Source organism: Anolis sagrei, chromosome Y (genome assembly GCF_037176765.1).
Source record: "Anolis sagrei isolate rAnoSag1 chromosome Y, rAnoSag1.mat, whole genome shotgun sequence".
Classification (NCBI taxonomy): Eukaryota; Metazoa; Chordata; class Lepidosauria; order Squamata; family Dactyloidae; genus Anolis; species Anolis sagrei.
In genome coordinates, this window is record NC_090035.1 from 63,908,071 (window position 1) to 63,931,930 (window position 23,860).

At 39.4% G+C, this 23,860-nt stretch overlaps 1 protein-coding gene across 2 annotated transcripts in view; it reads right to left on the reverse strand.

Moving 5' to 3' along the window:
- The window catches only part of LOC132780227 (serine protease hepsin), a 46,148-nt gene that overhangs the window by 17,536 nt on the left and 4,752 nt on the right, over positions 1 to 23,860 (reverse strand). For both annotated transcript variants that reach the window (XR_010908821.1, XM_060783815.2), the window contains exons 2-6: positions 17,100 to 17,209; positions 14,513 to 14,614; positions 13,262 to 13,303; positions 11,685 to 11,814; positions 891 to 1,013 (exon numbers count right to left, since the gene is read on the reverse strand). Coding sequence is in view for 1 of the 2 variants with exons in the window: in XM_060783815.2 (XP_060639798.2) it covers positions 891 to 1,013; positions 11,685 to 11,814; positions 13,262 to 13,303; positions 14,513 to 14,614; positions 17,100 to 17,115 (413 nt within the window). In the remaining variant the exon portion in view is untranslated. The remainder of the gene's footprint in view (positions 1 to 890; positions 1,014 to 11,684; positions 11,815 to 13,261; positions 13,304 to 14,512; positions 14,615 to 17,099; positions 17,210 to 23,860) is intronic.

Consider the following 23,860-nt stretch of genomic DNA (forward strand, 5'->3'; position numbering starts at 1 on the left):
AGCTAGGAGAGATTTAAAGACACCGCAAAAAAGCGAGTCTACAAAAAGCAAACTGCAAAGTAGTGAGGGAACACTGTACACTTGAAATTGGACATACGCTTCCTGTTAACTCTAAATATTGCCTTGAGGCCACTAGGACCCCTCCAAGGATGTTTTGTGGCTTTTGAGGCCTACAGAATCCACACATCAATCTGGTGAATTGCTGCTCCTGGATGCCTCCAGATGCAACAATTTAATTTCCTTTCCTGTGTAACGTCAAATAATATCCATTTCTGAACACCAAAACCAGACTTCTTGCCACTTTGTATTTACATTGACATTTATTTTTATCATGTTGGAACAACACTTGGAAACTAAGGTTAGTAGAGAACCCAGAATCTCCCTCACAACAGCCATCGTTGACTCATAGGCTGAACAGGAAGATTATGGACTGAGCAGGAAGAGTGCTTCTCCCTAAACTTTTGGGATGAAAAGTTATGCAATCTCCCCCCCTCCCCCCTCCCCCAAATCTCCATTAAGGAAGCATCCAGACTGCCTTGGCAATGGTGCCTGTTCCTTAACCACTAACTAATGCTAGCAGTCAAAAACATGCAAATGTGAGTAGATCAATAGGTACCGCTCCGGCTGGAAGGTAACAGTACTCCATGCAGTCATGCTGGCCACATGACCTTGGAGGTGTCTATGGATAACACCAGCTTTTAGCGTAGAAATGGAGATGAGCACCATCCCCCAGAGTCGGACACGACTGGACTTAATGTCAGGGGGAAACCTTTACCTAATGCTTTTCCGGAGATGATAGATGATATTCCAATAATATATAAAGCTTAATGTTGGAGAAAGCTGGTCTAGGGACCCTGAAGAGAGGAAGGCCAGCCCATTTTGAACCTTACCAAACAACAAGGGCCTCACTGAGCATTCGTGCATAAGGCAGTCGAGACCCATCCACACAGAAGTAACCGGATGTGCCATTGGCCCCTGCGCTGTCAGCAACCAGTACTGAATGAGAGAGGGACCTGAAGTGGAGGCAAACACAGAGAGAAACAATTACTCATGCAGCCACACAGTATTATTACAGCAATCTCTTTGATCCCAAAGTGGGAATGCTCTTTAAATGTCTTGTATCAGATTCCAATAAGATCTTCCTTCATTTCCCCAAGAAGTAATGATAGAACAATTCTAGAAGTATATGTTTTAAAATTAATTGATTCGTGGCCTATTGCACTACACAACTATGTCATGATGAATCTACTACATATGGAATGCAGGGATTTGTAGTTTGGTTAGGCGCCAAAGCTCTCTAACTGTGCATGCAAGCATCCCATTCCAAAACTGCAAATTCTATTATTCCATAGGATGTTGCTATAGCAGTTCCAGTGGAATTATAACTCCACAATTCTTTGTATGAAAAGAACCTAGGTGCTAAGAATGGATTGGAAACTTTAAGGCCTTTGCTGTGCCTTCTTATGGTTATTATTTATCCTTAAACCGGGGCTAGGATTGTCCAAATAATTATTACTGGAAGCAGGCCCGTAGCCAGGATTTTGGTTCGGGGGGAGCTGAGTTTGATTCGGGGGGGAGGGCTGAGTCTGAGTGAAAGAGGGTCTAGCCTAGCAAACCTTTTGTATCATTACCCCAATACCCCCATGCATATGGGATATATTGAGCATGGTGATCAGATCATGATATGAATAAACATAACAGTTTAAATAATGTACCAGTAAGGCCTTCTCGTGGACCACCCTGAGAATTTGGTGGTCCTCCCCCCCCCCCCCCCCCCCCCGCTACATGCCTGACTGGAAGGTACTGCTCTTATTGTCAGAAAGTCGCCTGCATAATCTTGTCCTCCCTGACTGTCTGCATTGCCATAAATTTACCAGATAATTTACCGCATACACTCAAAAGATTAGCCCGGTTTTTGAACCCTTCTTTTGAGCTGAAAAAGCCTACCTCTGCTTATAATAGGATCAAGGCCAGACATCCAGGCAGGGAAGCCTGGAAGCCATTGCTTGCAATGTATGATATATTTCTCTCTCCTCTTCACCTCCCTTGGCACCTCCCTTGGCACTGTGTTTTCTTTTCCAGTCAAAAGGGAGGGAAGGAGGGAAAAGAGATCTATTTAATGTCTTCCTTGTTTGTATGGCTCTCTTTCAAACCCACCCAAATTCCTGGCTTTGTGTGTGTGTGTCTAAATGTTTTACCTTTATATGTGCATTTTTGTTCCCTTGTAAGTTTTCCTCTCATATGTTTGCATGCCTTTGCAAATCCTATATACATATAGATATCTAGAGATTTCCATGTATCTGTATATCTGTGCATACACACACACACAGACACACACACACACACACACATTATTTTATATAGGAATTTTCCCCTCACATGTTTGCAAGTCTTTGCAAATCCTATATAGATACAATTATCTATATAGAGAGAGATGTCTAGATATACAGTATATGAATATCGATATATAGGGCTTGCAAATATTGCAGGGGGGAAATGCACATATATAGAGAGAGGATTTACAAACGTTTCAGGGGAAAATGCATATGTGAAATTTGTATATATAATTACTGATCCATATCTAGCTCTGCATTGTTTATATAGGCATTGAATGTTTGCCTATTACTATGTTGGAAGACGGCCTGAGTCCCCATGGGGAGATAGGGCAGGATACAAATGCATTATTATTATTATTATTATTATTATTATTATTATTATTATAAACAAAACAAGATTAGTACACAGCAAACAAGATCACTATGTCGAATGTTGTATTGGATCACATGTCAAACACTTCCCAAGTGTCTAGGACTCTGTGATGTATCTACGAATAATGCGTGCAGATCCAAATAAGGGGGCGGGGGCTTTTGCAGCTGACAGATGGTAATTTTGTCAGTGCTGATTGTGTTTAAGTGCAGGCCAAGGTCTTTAGGCACTGCACCCAGTGTGCCAATTACTATTATTATTAAGTTATTGTTGATACCATATTGTTTTTGTTGACTCTACTTTTCCACTTACAGAGCTAGTTTACTGTTTTTCCTTGAAATATGGTAAATATTCAAAATATTTAACCTACTGATACCTCAATTAATATAATTTTATTGGTATCTATTTTTATTTTGACATTTCCCAGTAGCTGCTGCATTTCCCACCCTCGGCTTATACTCGAGTCAATAAGTTTTCCCAGTTTTTATGATAAAATTAGGTGCCTCGGCTTATATTTAGGTTGGCTTATACTCAAGTATATACGGTAATGTTAACCCGGGATCTCAATTCACTTTCAGAGTTCTTGAAGACTTTTTGCCAAATAGGGCCAAATAGAGTAAGCCAAATAGTCACCTTATTTTAGCCTATAACTCTTACTCTCAATAACTAAGGAAGAATCCAGACTAATTGAAAAGTCTCACAATTTGTCCCTATTCTTTCCAATTTTACACTAGTTAAAATAAACTAACCTGGGGAGCTGGTATAAAAAGTCCCTAATCATACTAGGAGTTGAGAGAAAGTATTCTGCAATAAACAAAATGTGTATGGATCTCCAGACTAAAATGGGAAAGAACAGGAACAAAATCTGGGATTTTCTGGTCTTTTTAACCAGCCTGGAATGCGCCTTAAGTCTTAAGAAAAATACAAATACAGTAGAGTCTCGCTTATCCAACATAACTGGGCTGGCACAACATTGGATAAGTGAAAATGTTGGATAATAAGGAGGGATTAAGGAAAAGCCTATTAAATGTCAAATTACTTTATGATTTTACAAATAAAGCACCACAAATCATGTTTTACAACAAATTGACAGAAAAAGCAGTTCAATACATGGTAACGCTATGTAGTAATTACGGTATTTATGAATTTAGCACCAAAACATCGCAATGTATTAAAACAGCTGTGGATCCGGGAGGCAGAATGAGTTGGATAATACAGAACATTGGATGAGCGAAGGTTGGATAAGCAAGACTCTGCTGTAGTTGCAAAACATTATTTAAAAAATAAGAAATCACTAAATGATGATGACAAGAGGACGTTGGGATGCCTATTTAGGAAACCTTGGGGCCCTGGCTTCAAAGCACGTGGTTCCTCAGCCTTGCTTGAGAGCTAATTATGCCTAGACAAATAATCTTATGCATGCAAAACATATACTCTGAATCAGTGAACAACAGCTCTTTTGACCCAATTAGTGGCACAATGCAAATCCTCTGGGATAATCATACGATGATTTAATTTTACATTGCAAACTGGTTCAGATGCATGTGAACTCCACATGATCTTTGGAGCAATCATTCACTGGCATAAAACAGACTTAAACATTATCATTTAGTTCAACTTGACCCAAGCTCGGTCAGATACATGAAGAAAACAACATGTGCAGCTCCACCCATTCATAAGCTTGGCCAACTATCTCTGGATGATTCAGCCCAGAATAACTCGACCCATCCCTGGCTTTTCCTTGTCTCTTTGTGTATACCATCTCTGAAGCTTTGTGCGTTAGCCAAACTTGGAAAGTTTACACTTACACAGTCAGTAAATAAAGTTATAATTTCAAGAAAGGCAAGAACAGAGTTGTCCCTCCACATTAGCACTTTTGACTTTTCAGACTTGTTGATTTAAAATGTTATCTCTAAGAATCTCTAGAGCCTCCATTGCAGGTAAGGGCAAATCCAGGCCCGGAGGCTGGATGCAGTCCCTTGGGCTCTTTTCTCAGGCCCTCCTCTCTCTCACCATCCCATCTTTCCTTCCTTTTTCTCTTTTCTCCCACCTTCCCTCTCTCCCTCCCTGACTTCCCTTTTCCCCTCACTCCTTCCCTTCCACATTTTTGCCCTTCCTTCCCTCCCTCTCTACCTCTGTCTCCTTCCTTCCTTCCTTCCTTCCTTCCTTCCTTCCTTCCCATTTATCTTTCCTTCCCTCTCTCTCCTTCCTCCTTACCTCCCTCTCTTTCCTCCCTCTTTCTCCTTTCATTCTTCCCTTCCACCTTTTCATCCTTTCTTCCCTCTTCCCCCCCTCCCTCGTTGTCCTTCCTTCCTTCCTTCCCGTTTATCTTTCCTTCCTTCTCTCTCCTTCCTCCTTACCTCCCTCTCTTCCCTCACTCTTTCTCCTTTCATCCTTCCCTTCCACCTTTTCATCCTTTCTTCCCTCTTTCCTCCCTCTTGTCAGAGTGGTTATAGGTATTTCATATGTATGTATGTTTTCAATGTGTTTGTATTAGTATTATAATGTATTACAATGTATTAGTTTGCATTTCAAAGATGGATTCAGCTGAGTGTTAGAATTGTTATTAAGAGGCAGAGAGAGAAAGAACCTTGAGACAGAGATAACAGAAATTCCTTTGCCCAGGGAAGAAAAAAGGAGTTACCCAGCTTGAAGGACAGAATGTTTATCTTTTGCCTGTATGTTTTGTGCTGTGTCCGTCGCCATCTTTTAGTGTTCCAAAATGTAGTTCCTATGCAGTAGATGCTTTAGTAAAAGCTCTCTTAGAAGAATGCTGCCTGAGCTTGTTTATTTTTGAAACTACACGCTTGCTGCGCCAGACTGGAGAGTCTGGACCTTGACAATGGTTATGGGCCCGGAATTACGCCCAGAATTACGCCCTGATGACCTGATTTACGGATGATAAGAGTACCAAGGAGCAGACCTGTAAGCATGCTGCCGGAGCCCTGAATTGCAACCCAGTTGACAGAAGAGGCTGACGGAGCATGGGAACTGAAACAGCCTGACGGAGCAAAAGAGAGAATTTTGCCGTGGCTATTCAGTGTGAGTTGATGACAAAGATTGCAGCCTGCGGTGAGTAACGAGGCTGAGTTTTGAAGGAAGATACGCAGCGGGGCGCGCTGGGCCAATTGAGTGATTAAGAAGGTGATTGATGTTGGAATCTGCCAAGCCATAAAACTGCCAGAAGCTGTTTTTCTTGCAGCTGGGCTTAAACTCGGGGACCGAGAGTTAAAACATGGCTACGTCTATCAATCATCCTACAGTAAGTTTTGACAAACTGAATGATGACAATTACAATGAATGGTCCATATACATGCAGCATTTGTTGGCAAGAGAAGGATTACAAAATTGTTTAACTGGGACTGAAGCAGATCCTGAGAAGAATCGTAAAGCTATTTCTACTATTGTATTGTGCCTGAGTGGTGGTCAACTTTTACACATAAGGAATTTACAAACTGCAAAGGAGATCTGGGATACTTTAAAGGAAATACATGTTACTGACAGTGTTGTGGCAAAATTAATTTGGACAAAGCGGCTTTACAGAGCTAAGCTTGAATCAGGAGGAGACATTCGTACACATCTCAAGCTGATGAAAGAATTGTTTATGGGATGCAGTTCCCGGGGAGTGGAGCTGAGCAATGAATCAAGAGCTTACATTCTTTTGGCATCATTAAGCTCTGAGTGGGACTTTTTATTTCATTCATTACAATCAGTAAGAGCACAAGATTTAACAGTAGAATTGGTGTGCAGTCGAATTTTGCAAGAAGATGAGCGGCGACGTTATGAGAGAGAACAAAGTCTTTGCGTGGGGGAGTCAATAAACACAGCCGATGAAGCACAGCCATCAGTCAGATCTGTTACAACTGACCGGAGATGTTTCAACTGCAATAGAATTGGACATTTGGCACGTAATTGTGTAGAGAGAAGAGACCAACCCAGAAGCAGTCGTGCTCGTGGTTCCAGAGGTCGCGGAAGCAGAGGGGGCTATTATGGGAGAAATAGCTCAAGTCAAGCCGAAGAAGCGAGGATCATGGTTGCTGCTGTAGGAGAACTGGATGACATCAAAAGAGACAGATGGATTTTGGATTCGGGTGCGACGCATCATATTTCGAATTCTCTACGTAACTTTAATTGCACCCAATATACCCAGGGGAGTATGGTAACAATGGCTGATGGGTCTTATCTCATGTTTGAAAAGTTTGGTACTTGTTATATCCCTTGTCTTAATGTTTGTTGGGAGAAAGTATTGTATGTACCAGAAATGAGAACTAATCTGTTAAGCGTAGCAACTTTGACTGAACATAATTATCAAGTAAAGTTCAAGGGAATTTATTGTTATATTTTTGACCCCAAGGGTGTCTTGATTGCCAAGGGTGTGAAGAAAGATAAAATGTACTTAATGTTTGAGAAATTGAATCAGACAGAGAGCAATGAGAATGTACAAGTGCAATGTGTTAAAAATGAGATCCAACATGACAGGTGCATACATTTACTTCATAGAATTATGGGGCATGCTGATATGGAAGTCTTGAAGAAAACTTTAAATTTGTGTCCAGAACATGAGCTTGAAAAATGTTATTTTGATTTAAAATGTGCAATCTGCAGTGAGGTAAAAAGACAACCAATTAAGTGTTACAAGAAATCCAAAATTAGAGCTGAGAGACTTTTCCAAATAGGACACATTAGTATTGCAGGACCTTACCAACAAAGTGGCGGGAATTCTAGATTTACTATGTTGATAGTGGAGAAATTATCTAAATTTTCTTTTGTATATTTCTTGAAAGATTTGTCAGAGGCCACTGAGAAGCTCGGAAATTGGTTAAAAATGGTTGAGAATGTTTTCGATGTACAACTGGAGACGCTGTATATTGATAAAGGAGCTGAAGTGTGTAAAGATGAGCTAAAGCAGTTTGTACAGTCAGAAGGGATTGAAGTCATTGAAATAAGTCAGTTTAAGAATGAGGAAGGGATTGCAGATAAAAGAATGGAGTATATAAATGAAATGAAAACATGTATTTTCAAAGACTCGAAGATTGAGAATGTTTACTGGCCAGAAGCAATTCACACAGCTAATTATATAATGAATCGTTTGTGGGATCAGGTGTTGGATGATATTCCTTTTCGTAAATTGTATGGCTATGCACCAAGTTTCAAACACATGAGAATCTTTGGACACTGTGCAAATGTGTTACTATCTGTGAATGAGAGAAACAAACGCAACCGTTATCGTGAGATGTTTTTCCTAGGCTATTATAAGAATTATCTAAAATTTTTGAGTTCACCACAAACAGTCAAGTTAGCTAGAGTGGCATATTTTCAAAGATTGAGAGACTGGGAAGACATACACACTAACAAAGAGAATTTACATGGTTTACCCACAAAGAGAGAGGAGAATAGAGATGCACCAGACGTAGAGGTTGAGCAGAAGCAGAAACATGAGGGAAAAATTGAGCCAGATACACGTAGAAAGGAAAGGAGTGTTGCCACAGACACAGAAAGGAAAAAGAGACATGAGTCAGGAACACACACACAGACAAAGAGTGAGAAAATAGCTAAGCAATATACAGAAGTGATGCAGAAGGTGCAGGAGTTGGCAGAAAGAGGTACACATTCAAAGGAAAGAGAAGCCACATACAAGTCAGAAGCAGAATCACCAAAAAGTAGAGGAGAAATGACAAAAACACCTGAAAGAAAGAGTTTGCAAGTTAAACAGGAACCTGAAGAGCCGGTGGTTACAAAGCAAGTTGGTGTCGTGAATGAGAGAGATGCAGTGAAATACATGCAGTACCATAATTCAGCCACTGGGGGCGTAGATACAGTTGCAGTAGGGAAAGATTATAGCTGGGATGATAGTGATTTCTAGAACCAGCAAGTACCGGAATGTTTTGAAATAAAATGAGTTTGTTATGAATTGGTTTAGATTGTCAAAAATGTAATAGTGCAAGATGTTTGAAATTGTGTTCAACTAAAAAAGCGTAGGTGCCTTTGCAAAAATGCAATGTGTTTTATGTCCTTTGTAGTTTTGCTATGTGTATTGCTAAGATTTTTTATAATGCATTTATTTCCCCTGTATTATTGTATTGAGACCAAGAAGTCATATCATGTGGTGTAAAGTTATAGAGTGTAAAAGGTTACAATTATTATGAAATGATTATTAAAGGTAATGGTTATTAAAGCATTAAAGTAACGAAGAATAGTAGTTATATTGAAGATATGATGTATTAAGTAGCTATGATGTACTTTAAGAAGAAATGTAAGAATGATATGTATTAAGAGAATGATATGCAATAAGAAGTAATGAAGAAGAGTAATTGTGTGTATTGAAGAGATTATAGAATCACAAAGAGACATTATGAAATGAAGAGCAGTAATGATATAGAGTTGATATGTAAAAGAAATGCAGAATTGTATGGGGACATGATTGTATGTACTAAGACATTATAAGTTTGCAGAAATGTGTTATGTAATGAAAAGAAGTTACTGTGTGTAGAAAAGTTACAATGAAGCAAAGCAGAGTAATATGGAAGAAGTCTTATATGTGTTTAAGATGTAACAGAAACAAACAAAGATATGATTGTATGTAATAGAAATGTTATTAGATTGCTAAGAGAAGTTAAGAGAAACAAATGTTTGATGAAGTTATTGCAGAAGTTAAAATAGTAGACAAATGTGTAAGAGTAAAGAGTAAAGTTAAAGAGTGAGAATAAGTGAATATTGAAGTTGAGAGTCAAAAGCCAAGAAGTTACTATTATGCAAACCACATGGATGTATGTAATAGAGGAATTGTAACACATTGAAAAAGAGGGGGAATTGTCAGAGTGGTTATAGGTATTTCATATGTATGTATGTTTTCAATGTGTTTGTATTAGTATTATAATGTATTACAATGTATTAGTTTGCATTTCAAAGATGGATTCAGCTGAGTGTTAGAATTGTTATTAAGAGGCAGAGAGAGAAAGAACCTTGAGACAGAGATAACAGAAATTCCTTTGCCCAGGGAAGAAAAAAGGAGTTACCCAGCTTGAAGGACAGAATGTTTATCTTTTGCCTGTATGTTTTGTGCTGTGTCCGTCGCCATCTTTTAGTGTTCCAAAATGTAGTTCCTATGCAGTAGATGCTTTAGTAAAAGCTCTCTTAGAAGAATGCTGCCTGAGCTTGTTTATTTTTGAAACTACACGCTTGCTGCGCCAGACTGGAGAGTCTGGACCTTGACACCTCTCTCCCTCATTGTCCTTCCTTCCTCCCTCCCTTCCTCCCTCCTTCCCTTCCTTCCTTCCTTCCTTCCTTCCTTCCTTCCTTCCGTCCGTCTGTCCTTTTTCTCTTTTCTTCCTTCTCTATTCCCTTTATCCTTCCCTTCCTTCCTACCATCCTTCTCTTCCTCCCTTTCTTCCTTCTTTTTTCCTTCCTCCTTCCCCTCCATCCTTCCTTCCTTCTTTCCTCCCTCCGTCCCCCTCTCCCTCTTTCTCCTTCCATCCTTCCCTTCCTCTCTTTCATCCTTCTTCCCTTCTATCTTTTCTTCCTCCTTCCCTTCCTTCCTTCCTTCCTTCCTTCCTTCCATCAGCAGAAAGCTAGTCCTCCTAGCAGGGAGAGTGAGCATGTGGCCCCCAAGTTAGAAAGTTTGCCCGTGCCTGCTCCATTGTGATTCTATGGTCAACTATCTCTAGTCATGTTGGAGAACCTAGAGATTTCTAGAGAGAACATCTCTCCAGGAGAGTCTAGGTCTTCCAATGCAAATCTATGATCAGCTTCCTGCAGAAGTTAGCTATAGAGTCATGTTAGAAGACCTAGAAGTTCCTAGAGGTGTCCTTCAAATGAAAAATGGTGATTTCTTTATTTGCAGTTTTGCACTTTCCCGGGGTCCTGTGCCCTTAATCACAGTGAATGTGGAAGGCTGATTGCAGTCAGTTGTTGTTTTAGGTATCTATTTTTAACACTGCCCTTTTAATTCTATGCTTCTCAACAGTAAATAAAATAGTCCCATTTTGCATTGCTTTTTGTGAGATAAAAATGTCATAGCCACCAACCTTTTGATTGTGGCATACAATGCATTCTCTGTCCAGGAACAGTACAAGGGAGCATTTGAAGCACCATATATACTCGAGTATAAGCCGAGTTTTTCAGCCCTTTTTTCAAGTTGAAAAAAGTTGACTCGGTTTATACTTGAGTCAAGGTCATTTATTATTTTACCGGTTTATTATTATTATTATGTGTATTACATTTATTTTTGTACTATATTTATTATTATTATTTCTTTGCATTGCTCTATTATTATTATTACATTTATTATTACATTTATTATTATTACATTTATTATTTGTTATTTTACTCTATTATTGTTGTTATTACATTTACATTATTTTACTTTATTATTATTGTTATTACATTTACATTATTTTACTCTATTATTATTATTACATTTATAAATGTACTCTATTATTACTGTTATTAGTACATTTCCATTATTTTATTCTTTATTATTATTATTACATTCATTATTTTACTCTCTTAATTATTATTATTGGGAGGATGCATAAGCACATTTACATTGAAGAAGGCTAGAACATTCATTTAATCAGAGTTGGACAGTCTTAAATTGCTGTTTTATGTAAATATTCAAAAACATTTAACCTCAACTAATGTACTTTTATTGGTAACTGTTTTTATTTTGAAATTTACCAGTAGCTGCTACATTTCCCACTCTCTGATTATACTCGAGTCAATAAGTTTTCTCATTGTTTTGTGGAAAAATTATGTGCCTTGGCTTATATTCGGGTCAGCTTTTACTCGAGTATATATGGTATGTAGGATTTGTTTCCAAATACTTATGGAGTCACACTCTGTAACCATAAAAATAACTTTCAATGCTACCATGACATCACCGAAGGAGGAATATTATCCCTTGTTAAATTACCATCCTAATGTAGCACAGTAATGCCTAGGTTTTGTAGCCATTAACTCCAGAACTTCTCTTTAAATACCTGACAAATCCCATCTCTTCACAACTTAGGGATGCCACCTGGGCATTGTGCGAGGAAGAGCAAAGGAGCCTCCATTTCCCTTCATTCTCATCATAGACGGTGAGGCGCAGATCTCCAGGGCTCACTTGAACTGAAGAGACCAAAGAAAGGCATTAAAATTGTCTAGTTATCCCTCACCAAACTATCTCCGAAGCATCACCTTGGACTGAACCTGAGTCACTTCTTGGAAATCTTTCAGCTTGTATACTATTCATTAATATTAGATCATAGGCCTGCCACGTATCAAAAATAAATTACATATAAAAGTACAATACTATAACAGTGCTCCATGAAGTCATGCTAGCCACATGACCTTGGAGGTATCTATGGAAAATGCTGACTCTTCGGCTTACAAATGGAGATGAGCACCAACCCCCAGTCGGACATGACTGGACTTAATGCCAGTGGAAAACTTTTATCTTTTACCTACTATAAAAGTACTAAATAAAACAATTGATATAAAGATCTTGCCTATTCGAACCCAATGCTATTAAAATGCAGTATAGTGCATCAAATATAAACAACAATATTGAAATTTAGATTAGACAAAACTCTGTTAGCTAAGGGCATCCCCATGGCAATCAACCGCAATATCAGCATTTCATGTAACTTAATCTATATATGTAATATATTCATACAAATGCCCCCAGTGGTGCAGTGGGTTAAACCACTGAGCTGCTGAACTTGCTGACTGAAAGGTCAGCAGTTTGAATCCAGGGAGAAGGGTGAGCTCCTGCTGTTCGCCCCAGCTTCTGCCAACCTAGCAGTTTGAAAACATGCAAATGTGAGTAGATCAATAGGTACCACTTCTACGGAAAGGTAATGGCACTCCATGAATTCATGGTAGCCACATGACTTTGGAGGTGTCTAGGGACAATGCCAGCTCTTCAGCTTAGAAATGGAGATGAGCACCAACCCCCAGAGTTGGAGACAACTTGACTTAATGTCAATGGAAACCTTTACCTAACATACAAACACACCTTACTAAAATTTGCATTAGCTTTAGTCCCAAATATCAAAAAACAATTTGCACTTGGAGAATAAATTAAATTAGTAATTCAGAATGTCTGGACAGATGTGTCTTTTTCACACAAGAGAATAAAATGGTATGAAACATTTTCCTATTTGAAGTTATTGTTAGTCTATACTTTGCATGCACTTCAAGTTTTTTCTGCTGCCTCCAGAAATGTACAACTTTTCTGAAGAAATATTTGGGCTTTGTTAATAGGACTTGTACTTTATGGTTTTAATTGTTTATTGTTTTTATATGGTTTATATTATATGTAATGTTTTTGACTGTATTTTATCTTGTGGGGCACTGATTGCCAAATGTAAACCGCCTCGAGTCACCTCCAGGCTGAGAGGGGCAGTATACAAATACAGTAAATAATAAATAAATAAATAAATAAATAATGAAACCTTCATTGTTTTTGAAAATTGGATGAAGAAGGATGTTTTATGTTTCAGTACCAAGAACAATGTGCAAGACACTCTTTTGAGAAATAAGGCTTTGCCCTGATGCTGCTACGAACACTCACCACCATATAGGCTTTCTTTTTCGCTTCCCAGCAAAGTAACCACTGCAAAGGAGTAGACATATAAGGATGAAATTATGACAGAATTCAGCTACAGAATAGATGCAAGAACACAATCAGCAATAGCAACGTAGCTCTGCGGGGATTCCCAGTAGTACCTTCACTGTGACTCTGAGAGTATCCCTTCCCTTTAGAATTTAGAAGTTCACCAGTAATCATTTAATCAGAAGCAGTTTGATGCTAACTTTTTTTCCTCTTTCTTCCTGGCACAAGGCCATATATCTTTTCAAAATAGAGCTTGAGGACAACTTTGCAGTCTTCATGCAGAAATAAATTTTGGATAAAGTTTTTTCCTGCTTGCAAAGTCCATAGAAGGGAAGGGTTCCAGATTTGAGAACCTCTGATTTTTGTTGGAAATAGCAACCTCCTCAAGCCTACACTAGTTATTTGTTATATACATATATAATTGCTTCCTGTATTGTATGTGTGTATTGGTTTGCAATTTTATCTAACCTCTTTGTTGTGGGAAGGGCTGCAGACCATGTGATCAGGTCTGGACATGTTCAGGACTAAGACTCCAGTTTAGTTTTGCTGTAGATTTCAGTGGAGATAGAAGCCATTAGACTCTTAGAGAGAGTAGAAGCAAGCAGATGCCTTTACATGTCAGTGTGTTTGTTTACATCAGCAGCAGCTATACAGTTTAGACTTCAGTAAGATGTATACTTAAACACTCCTTAGGTCTATGGACTATTGTTTCTAAGATGTCCTGTGTTACCTACACAGAGAAACTACTACTTAAAATCCTATTGTAACTGGATTCATAAGCAAAGTGCCTGTATGCTGTATACATGAAGTTTTGTGAGTAAACTTTGGAAAGAAGATTGTTTATTTTGTTTCTTGATAGCATGATTTAAAGGCAAATATATTTTATGGGAGAGTAGATGTTTTGGACAACTAAAGGAACACTTCTGAAACTCTGCTGAATATATGTTTTTGTGCACTGGCATGCCTTTGTCCCTGGCAGTTTAAAGACATACCTAGGTACATCAGTTTAACAGCTGAGAGACCTAGTGGCCTTGCATGAATTCTGGTGAGCATCACTTTCAAAAGGTTGTGACTTCTCACAAGGTCATGCCTTTCCTTGACCAGTGGTTTTCCGAAAAGGTTATGAATCCCATTTCCCAAATGGTTATGGAGATTCATGTGTTCCAAAAGTTTTAATGTGCATCAGGATCTGTGAACGCTGTCTCTCACCTGCAGCCCAGATTCCAGCTCCAATCCCAGCCAGGAACAAAAAGCCAGTGGCAATCACAGCCACTACTTTAAGCGGAGTCCAATGGCATGCTTTAAGGCCTCCTGCAAGACAAAGCAAAGGTGAACACTCCAAACAGGGGAATTCCTAATGGGGCTGCCATGACTCGCTAAAAAATATTTTTAAAGGAACAGAAAAGAGGAGAGGGCTCTTTGCAGCACTTTTGCTAAGATATTTAAGGTGGTGGGGAAAGTTGGAGGGGGGAGAAGAAGGAAAACTAACAAATTAAAAGAATATGGAGTTAGCTTTTAAGGACAATCAAATGATGAGTTTAAAAAAATCCTTGGTTTAAAAAAAAAGGAGCACAGAAACCCCTTCCGGAGTATAGCATGAACCCAGAAAGCGCTGCAATACCACTGCACAATAAGCAAGACTACACTGGCAAAGTTTGACTTTTTGACTCCCTTGCTTAACACTACCTGTCATTGCACTGTTGCGTAACCAAAGAGTCCTTTTGTTCACTTTGGCAGGAGCAGTAATGCAACTCAATTTACAGGAGCAGAATTTCAGTCATTCCAGACATTTACAACTGCCCTCGTATTTCCACCACTTCCCACTATTCTCAAGCAAGATCGGCTCAGCAGGCCACTGAACTGAGGGTCAACTATAAAGATGTTTCTCTCAGGGCACCTTGAGGATCAAGTTAAATGGTAGGCAAGTACATACTGAGCATACAATAGACTATATAATAGAAATGCTTGTGATTTTCTCCTTAACGGAGCCTCTATGAGTCATTCCAGCTGGCACAGCTCTTCGTTTCTGTTCTTTAAGTGTTTGGTTAGTATGAGTTCTCATATTCATTACATCGCAGGTTCGAATCCAGGGAGAGTGTGGATGAGCTTCCTCTGTCAGCTCCAGCTCCCCATGCGGACATGGGAGAAGCCTCCCACAAGGATAGTAAAACATCAAAACATCCAGGTATCCCCTGGGCAACGTCCTTGCAGACGGCCAATTCTCTCACACCAGAAGCAACTTGCAGTTTCTCAAGTCACTCCTGACACGAAAAAAATCTTGACTGATCCTTGTGTGGAAATGTTGCATATACAGTAATAGAAGAAAGAAAGGTTTTTTTAATAAAAAAAAAGTCAAAGAGAGGCTGTTCCAATAGTCAGTCTTCCCATCATTAAAAAGTTGTTGTTGGGTTTTTTTGAGGAACACATATTGTAGGTCCAATGAGCCTTCAAACAGATGGCAGGAGAAAATCCAAAATCATATAATCCTGGCCTGATTATCAAGGGTGGAATTGATGCAGACCGGTGGAGGAAAACTGTAGTTTGCATCATTTTCTTCCCCATTCATTTGCTGAATTTCTTGATATTTCTGTTGTTATCAACCTAAGTAAAAATGTAAAGGATCTGGCTTTTAGTGTCACTGAAGTAGGATGACTGAAATGGGTTCAAACTTAATTTTCTGGGTGGTCTATGGAGATGCTAAAAAAAATGCCACATGGAAGAGCAGAAAGCAAAAACATTAGTGCAACAGGGTCAGTAGCATCAAAACAATTCCAGCTTTCGTGAAGATGGTTGTTTGTTTGCTATTCAGTCAAGTTCATCTTATAATGATCCTCCAAGATCCCTGGTCATTGATTTCCCCTCATTTCCCAAAATGGGGAGTGGGAGGGGGGATGTATCACTCCAAAAGATGCCAAAGGAGAAAGGTGCCAGATTAGGTGGAACTGTATTAGAAACACAGTACATTCTACCAAACTGAGCAACACAGTGTCCTGGTGAGTCTGCCCATTTTATCTGCTGTCCAATTGTTGATGAGCAACTTCAAGACCCCTTGTTGTCTCATTGTTGTTCTTTATCTGCTATGGGCATGTTAATAGGGCAATTGAATCCACTCTGAATTTTCACCCAAACATTTTAAGAAGCTGTCCAAAGTGCTGGTTCTATTTGGGGTTTAGGGTTCAGCACCCTGGATAGCTCATTTAGACTTCAGAGCAAACCCATAACAGCAGTAGTTCTCAACCTGTGGCTCCCCAGATATTTTGGCCTTCAACTCCCAGAAATCCTAACAGCTGGTAAACTGGCTGGGATTTCTGGGAGTTGTAGGTCAAAACACCTGGAGACCCACAGGTTGAGAACCACTGCATAACAGATTTACTCCCCCATTTGTGTAAAGTCCATGGTTCAAGCAATGGAGGCATTCCATAGCAAGGTGAAGTGCCCTTTCTGTATCGATCATGGAATGAAGCTGTCTTTATCTTTATATGGGAATTAGACATGCTAACAACCATTTACATGAAGAATGTCTTCAATCATGGTTTATCCTCTCTCAAATAGGGCTACCTTAGTTTTCCCTGTAGAATGCGTCCTTGCATAAAGAAAAGTGTATCCTCAAGAAAGACAAGGAGTAAATCATGTAATTGGCAAATTTCGTCACTGCATTTTCCAGGCCAACCAACAATGTTAATGTTTAAGTTCTGTTCCGTCTCTAAAGAGGGGGAGGAGTTGGAGTGGAAGGGTCATAGATGCAGAAGGGGAAGGATTGGGAAGTTCTAGGGCCTTTTTCAAAAGGACAACTCACCGTCCTTTTCAGCCATTTCAGAAGAGGTTAATCATCAATCCTGCCACACCGTCCCTTCAGAAATCCTGCCTTTCCAGGCCAGGAGGCCTTCAGAAAAAGTCTGGGAACCCCTAAAGACAAAACAGGAAGAAGCATAACTGTCCAGAAACTGTATTGCCCAATACAGCCAGTGCCAGAGTGTGGCTTGGCTGAGCACTTGCCACAGCCACTAAGACCAGCAAAGGGATCACCATCCTGATAGTGCTAATATTCCCAGTCTCCACAAAAACACAGTCTAAGACATTGTTTCTCAACCTTCCTAATGCCATGACCCCTTAATACATTTTCTCATCTTGTGGTGATCTCCAACTATAACATTATTTTCATTGCTACTTCATAACTGTAATTTTGCTACTGTTATGAATCGTAATGTAAATATCTGATATGCAGTATGTATTTTCATTCACTGGACCAAATTTGGCACAAATATCCAATATGTCCAAATTTGAATACTGGTGGGGTTGGGAGATTATTGATTTTGTCATTTGGGAGTTGTCGTTACTGGAATTTATTGTTAACCGACAATCAAAGAGCATTCTGAACTACACCAACAATGGAATTTAACCAAACTTGGCACACAGAACTCCCATGACCAAGAGAAAATACTGGAAGGGTTTGGTGGGCATTGACCTACATTTTGAAGTTGTAGTTCACCTCCATAAGAGAGCACTGTGGACTCAAACAATGATGGATTTGGACTTAACTTGGCATGAATACTCAATATGCCCTAATGTGAACACTGATGGAGTTTGGGAAAATAGACCTTGACATTTGGGAATTGTAGTTGCTGAGATATATAGTTCACCTGCAAACACAGCAGGAGGAGGGCTTTTGGTAGGAGGATTCACCATCTGTTTCCAAAAAGGAAGAGAAGGACAAGTGGAGTGATCTTCAATCTTCTCTGCCAAATGGGGTTCCTAAGACCATCAGAAATATATGTGGCAACCCCTCTGAAACCCCCTCCTGACTCCCCCCAGGGGTCCCAACCCCCAGGTTGAGAAACGCTGGTCTAAGAATATTTTCAGTTGGTGTGATGGCTTTTTCTAGATTATGAGGCCATGACCCAGGGCCCCAAAAATGCTGCAGTCAGCACTACCAGCTTGTCCTTTTTGGAGTTAGGGTCACATACAAAAGATACTGAATGATGCAGTGGCCTAAGTTGCAAAGTCATGAGAAACTACTTCAGAGTAGGTTCCACTCCATAAATTTCATTAAAGCTTGGAAACGTTGCTTTTTGGATTGTTGTTGTGCATCTTCAAGACTTATTTCTGACCCTCAAGTGAACATGTCTTGAAATTTGCTTGGCAAGATTTGTTTAGTGGAGGTTTCCATTTTACTTCCTCTTAAGCTGAGAGAGTTTGATTTTCCCAAAATCAAACAAAGAGTTTCCTTGGCCAAGTGCACATTCAAACACTGGTCTCCAGAGTTGTAGTCCAATACTCAAACCACTACATCATACTGGCTCTCTTAAATGCCTTGATCCCAAAATTAGGATAGCCAAATTCTGCTCCCGCTGGAAACAATAGGTTATGTTTCTGACTGGAGATTATATAACTGGATAGCGGATGTCTTCTATATATAAGATGCAAAACTCAGAAGACACTAGGTCAAATTTCATTTTAACCATGTCACACTGACTTAGTTTCCCCAATTGCAGCATGGGTATACTGCTACTCAGAGGAGCAAGGTAAGGGATCCAGCCATCATGTTACTGGACTCTCCTCCTGCATCTGCTCCAAGTGGAACAGGAGTTCTGCCAGTATAGAATTAAGTCCAACACTCATAGAGCTCTTGTTCAACTCAAGGCAGCTTCAGTGAGAAAAGCAATAAAATCAAGCATGGATTTTGCACATCCTCAAAGAAGCCGATTCATTGGCTGCTCCTACTAATCTACTTCAAGGAGCTGCTCTAATGATCCCAAAGGTGATTCTTACAACTCACTTTAGAGAGACCATATATACAATTATTTTTGGCTCATTGTTATGCCACATGCATACATTTTGCACCAGATATATAATCCATTTTTGGTGATTTTCCTAAAATGCATCTAACACGTACAACAATGGTGAAAAGTGAGTTAGGCTAAACAAGTGCTCAAAATACCTTGTTACATAAAGCTATGAAAAAGATAGTGTTCCCACCTATTGATTCCATACACAGAAGCTAACAAGACAGGTAATTTAATCTGATTACAGCAATCATTTGATAGTGTCTTCCACTATATATGAATAATTCAGCAGTGTTGGTCTTTGAAATCAGAAGGAGCATAGAAGCTACCCTCTGAGATGGTTCTAACTGCCTATTGATAGGGCTGGCTCCACAATCCAAGGCTTCCCAGTTGCTTTCATGCCTCCGTGGACCTTTAAACCCAAGTCTAATACATAATATTAGCAAAACATGCTTACTGTTGAAACGCACTACCTCTAAATATGTTTAGAATTAAGCATTAATCAATGATGTCAGAGGGTGAAGATGATTTTACAAATGAGGATCCATCAACCAATAGGGGAAAGAAATGATGCTGCCTAGAGTGATGTTCGTTGGAGTCAATGTGGCTGAACACTCAGATGTTGAGATATTTTAATTTTCCACACCCATTTACCTACCTACCTACCTACCTACCTTCCTTTCTTTTTATCCCACCTTTCTTCCAACTTTTTTCCACAAGACCAGTCTCTCTCGTTGCAACAGTGTAGTAATGGTGAGACTGCAGACTATATTTTAGTTCTTGCAGTTACCAGCCAATCACTCTCCAATCCCTCTCTATCTCCAATCGCTCACCAGCCAACCCTTCTTCAGTTCTTTAGTCACCAGCCAATCCCTCTCCAATGCCAGAAATACAGCTGAATGGTGTAACATTAGAAAATGTTGACCATTTCCGCTACCTTGGCAGCCACCTCTCCACAGCATTGACACTGAAATACAACACCACCCTAGCTCTGCGAGTACAGCATTTTTCTGAATGAAGCACAGAGTGTTTGAGGACCAGGACATCCGTAGGGATGCCAAGGTGCTTGTTTATAAAGCTATTGTCCTCCCATACCTGCTATATGTTGTGAAACGTAGACTATCTACAGACGTCACATGCAACTCCTAGAACAATTCCATCAGCGCTGCCTCCGAAAAATCCTGCAAATCTCTTGGGAAGACAGACGGACAAATGTCAGCATGCTGGAAGAAGCAAAGACCACCAGCATTGAAGTGATGGCCCTCCGCCATCAACTCCACTGGACCTGCCACATTGTCCGAATACCCAATCACCATCTCCAAATGCAATTGCTCTACTCTGAACTCAAGAACGGAAAACGGGATATTGGTGGGCAGGAAAGGAGATTTAAAGATGGGCTCAAAGCCAACCTTAAAGTAAGTAAGGTGAGGCTGCAGACCATATTTTAGTTCTTCCAGACCACTGGTGGTCCACAGAACCCAGATTGGGAAGCACTGCTATATTGGAATGAAGTGCTTTTTTAGAACAGAGAGAGAGAACCAGAAACAGCCCTATGTGGAGGACTAATCATGAATGTCTGTTGCCATTTACTGAATGTCTGTTAGCCCAGTGAAAATTGAAAATGCGGATGAGGAATTAGAATAGACATCAGCCCCCTCCCCCGCCCCCCAACAATGCAATATTTTGCTTCTTGTCCCATTTGTATCTCTATAATAAACTCTTTCCTCAAAACATATTTCTTGCATTAACATTTTAGACTTTCAGGGGAGGACCAAAAAGAACTCGCTTGCACAGTTTAGGTGAAGGAGGTATGGACACAGTAGTTGAAAGTCTGCTGCAAATTGCCAGACCAGGTCTGACATAACTAAACATAAATCTCTCTTCATCCATGAAACTGGTAAGATGGTTCGCTCTGTTTAACCTTCTTCAAAGTATTGTGAGAAAAATCAGGTATCCAACCCCAACTTTCTTCAAGGAAAGACTGAACAGGTCTGACCACTTAATAAATACCAGTGATCTAATTTAGGATGGAGGAAATGAGGAGTAGTAAAAACTGCAATGAAATCTCTTGGAATTATCCACAATATTAGCTTAATTGTGGACTCCACAAACTTGAAAAACAGTACATTGAAAAACAGTGTATATTGCTTATTGTTTTCGCATTTTACTATGTTGTAGTTTGCTTTTTGCTTTTTCTTTTATTGTATTTTATTTCATTGTAATTTGTTGTTTGGGCTTGGCCTCATATAAGCTGCCCCAAGTCCCCGTTGGGGGAGATGGTGGTGGGGTATAAATAAAGATTATTATTATTATTATTATTATTATTATTATTATTATTATTACATAAAGCAAATATCACCAAACCTAAGGAGATTGAGATCCTTTTGTTCAGTCACCCCATAATCTAAATGCTGGGCAGTCATTTATTTTCAAGGTATACTCCAACTTGTATATGGAGCCATACTACCAGTACTTACTTACTAAGGCGATCCTTCGTTGGCCGAGTAGGATAGTCTTCCAAGATCAGTGTTCTGGTGGGTCCGTAGGTGACTGTGAAGCCCTATTATTGATCTGCATCTTCTCCCGCAGTGAGGGTATTGGTTTCCAGGTGAAAAGCGGTCACGGTCGGGGTTGGCTTGATGTGCCTTCCTCTTGGCATGTTTCTCTCTTTGCCCTCCATTCATGCCTCTTCAAATTCTGCAGCACTGCTGGTCACAGCTGACCTCCAGCTGGAGCGCTCAAGGGCCAGGGCTTCCCAGTTCTCAGTGTCTATGCCAGAGTTTTTAAGGTTGGCAAGATACTACCAGTAAAGGTAGTGCGGCTCTATATACAAGTTGATGAGGAATGTGAATGGAAGGGTGGTAGTATTTTAATTATTTTAACAGATTTTAAATTGCCTTGGTTAGAAATAAATATACTTTCTTGTGCTTTTAGTATTTTGAAATTCCCCAAAAGAAAAATAAGAGAGAGAACAAGAGTCCTATTTCTGGGCTTTCCACGAGGGTCTGGCTGGCCATTGAGAGAGCAGGTCTTTGGCCTCATACAGCACCGGCATTTCATATGTTCTTAACAGCACTCTATACAGTCATGCTGGCCACATGACCTCGTAGGTGTCTATGGACAACACCAGCTCTTTGGCTTAGAAATGGAGATGAGTACCAACTCCCAGAGTCAGACACGACTGGACTTAATGTCAGGGGGAAACCTACCTTTACCTTAACACTCTAGGGACATACTCCAAAAGCTTTCCTCCTTGTTCTCAACTCAGACTAATGAGTCACTTTGCAAACAAGGCCATCCGATTTCAAAGGTAAGTTCAATTTCCAGGAAGCAGCTCCTGGCACAATAAGCTGTTTTCTAAATCCTACGCCATAAACTTCCTTGTCAGAAAGGGGAGTATAGTCCAGAAGCCAAGACACAAAGTTTCACATCTTCTTACCACAGTCCAAAGTTTTGCAGTGGAATCTGCTTTGCAAGAAAGACTGTTATCACAGGAAATTTTGGGTGTGACCATCCTGTGCCAAATTCATGAACACGTGGAAGACTCAAGGTAAGCACAGTAGATAGATAAATGGGGCCAGTTAAAAGAACGTGCATTCTTCAGCAGAATGAGCCTGTCAAGCCCCAAATACAGCAAGGTCGACTTACCACACTTTGAGAAACCCACTATCATTGAAACTGAGCACTCTTCCCCAAAGAAAACCTCATTGAGTTGAAATCCTAAAACTGTCAAACTTCACTATTTAACATAGGAGCCTCTGGGACTACCATTTTAATCTATTGTTGTCCCAAGAAATATTAATTGATCAAGGCTGTGGTTCCAATCCTGGCTCTTGCAGATAAGAAGAGATCAGAGCAATAGTACCATATATACTCGAGTATAAGCCAACCCAAAAAGAAGCGGAGGCATCTAATTTTACCACAAAAACTGGGAAAATGTATTGACTCAAGTATAAGCCGAGGGTGGAAAATGCAGCAGCTACTGGTAAATTTCAAAATTAAACATAGATACCAATAAAATTACATTAACCGAGGCATCCATAGTTTAAATGTTTTTGAATATTTACATACAACTGTAATTTAAGATAAGACTGTCCAACTCTGATTACACTATTATTCTAACCTTCTTCAATGTAAACATGCTTACGTATCCTTCCAATAATAATAGAGTAAAATATTAAATGTAATAATAATAATAATATAGAGTAAATAATGGAAATGTAATAATAAAAGTAATAATAGAGTAAAATGATAAATGTAATAACAATGATAATAGAGTAAAATAATAAATGTTATAATAAAATAGAGTAAAATAATAAATATAATAATAGAGTAAAATAATGTAAATATTATAATACTAAATGGAATAAAATAATAAATGTAATAATAATAATAATAATAACAACAGCAACAACAGAGTAAAATAATAAATAACCTTGACTCAAGTATAAGCCGAGGGGGGCTTTTTCAGCCTAAAAAGGGGCTGAAAAGCTCGCCTTATTCTCAAGTATATATGGTACGTTTCTGCTAGTCATTCTTCAAACCGAGCGGAAACATCATCAGGCATCCCATCCTCCATCATCCTCAATTTGTCTGTCCTCTTGAATATTGTAACTTGCTCCCAAAAGCTAAGTCAGCAACCTTTGCATGATCAACATATAGGTTGTAGGAAATACAACATTGAGTACCAGTGTAATGTAGTTGATTGTAAAGTAGTTGACTGTGACTCTTGAGATCAAGTTTCAAATCCCTGCTTGACCAAAGAAATCACTGG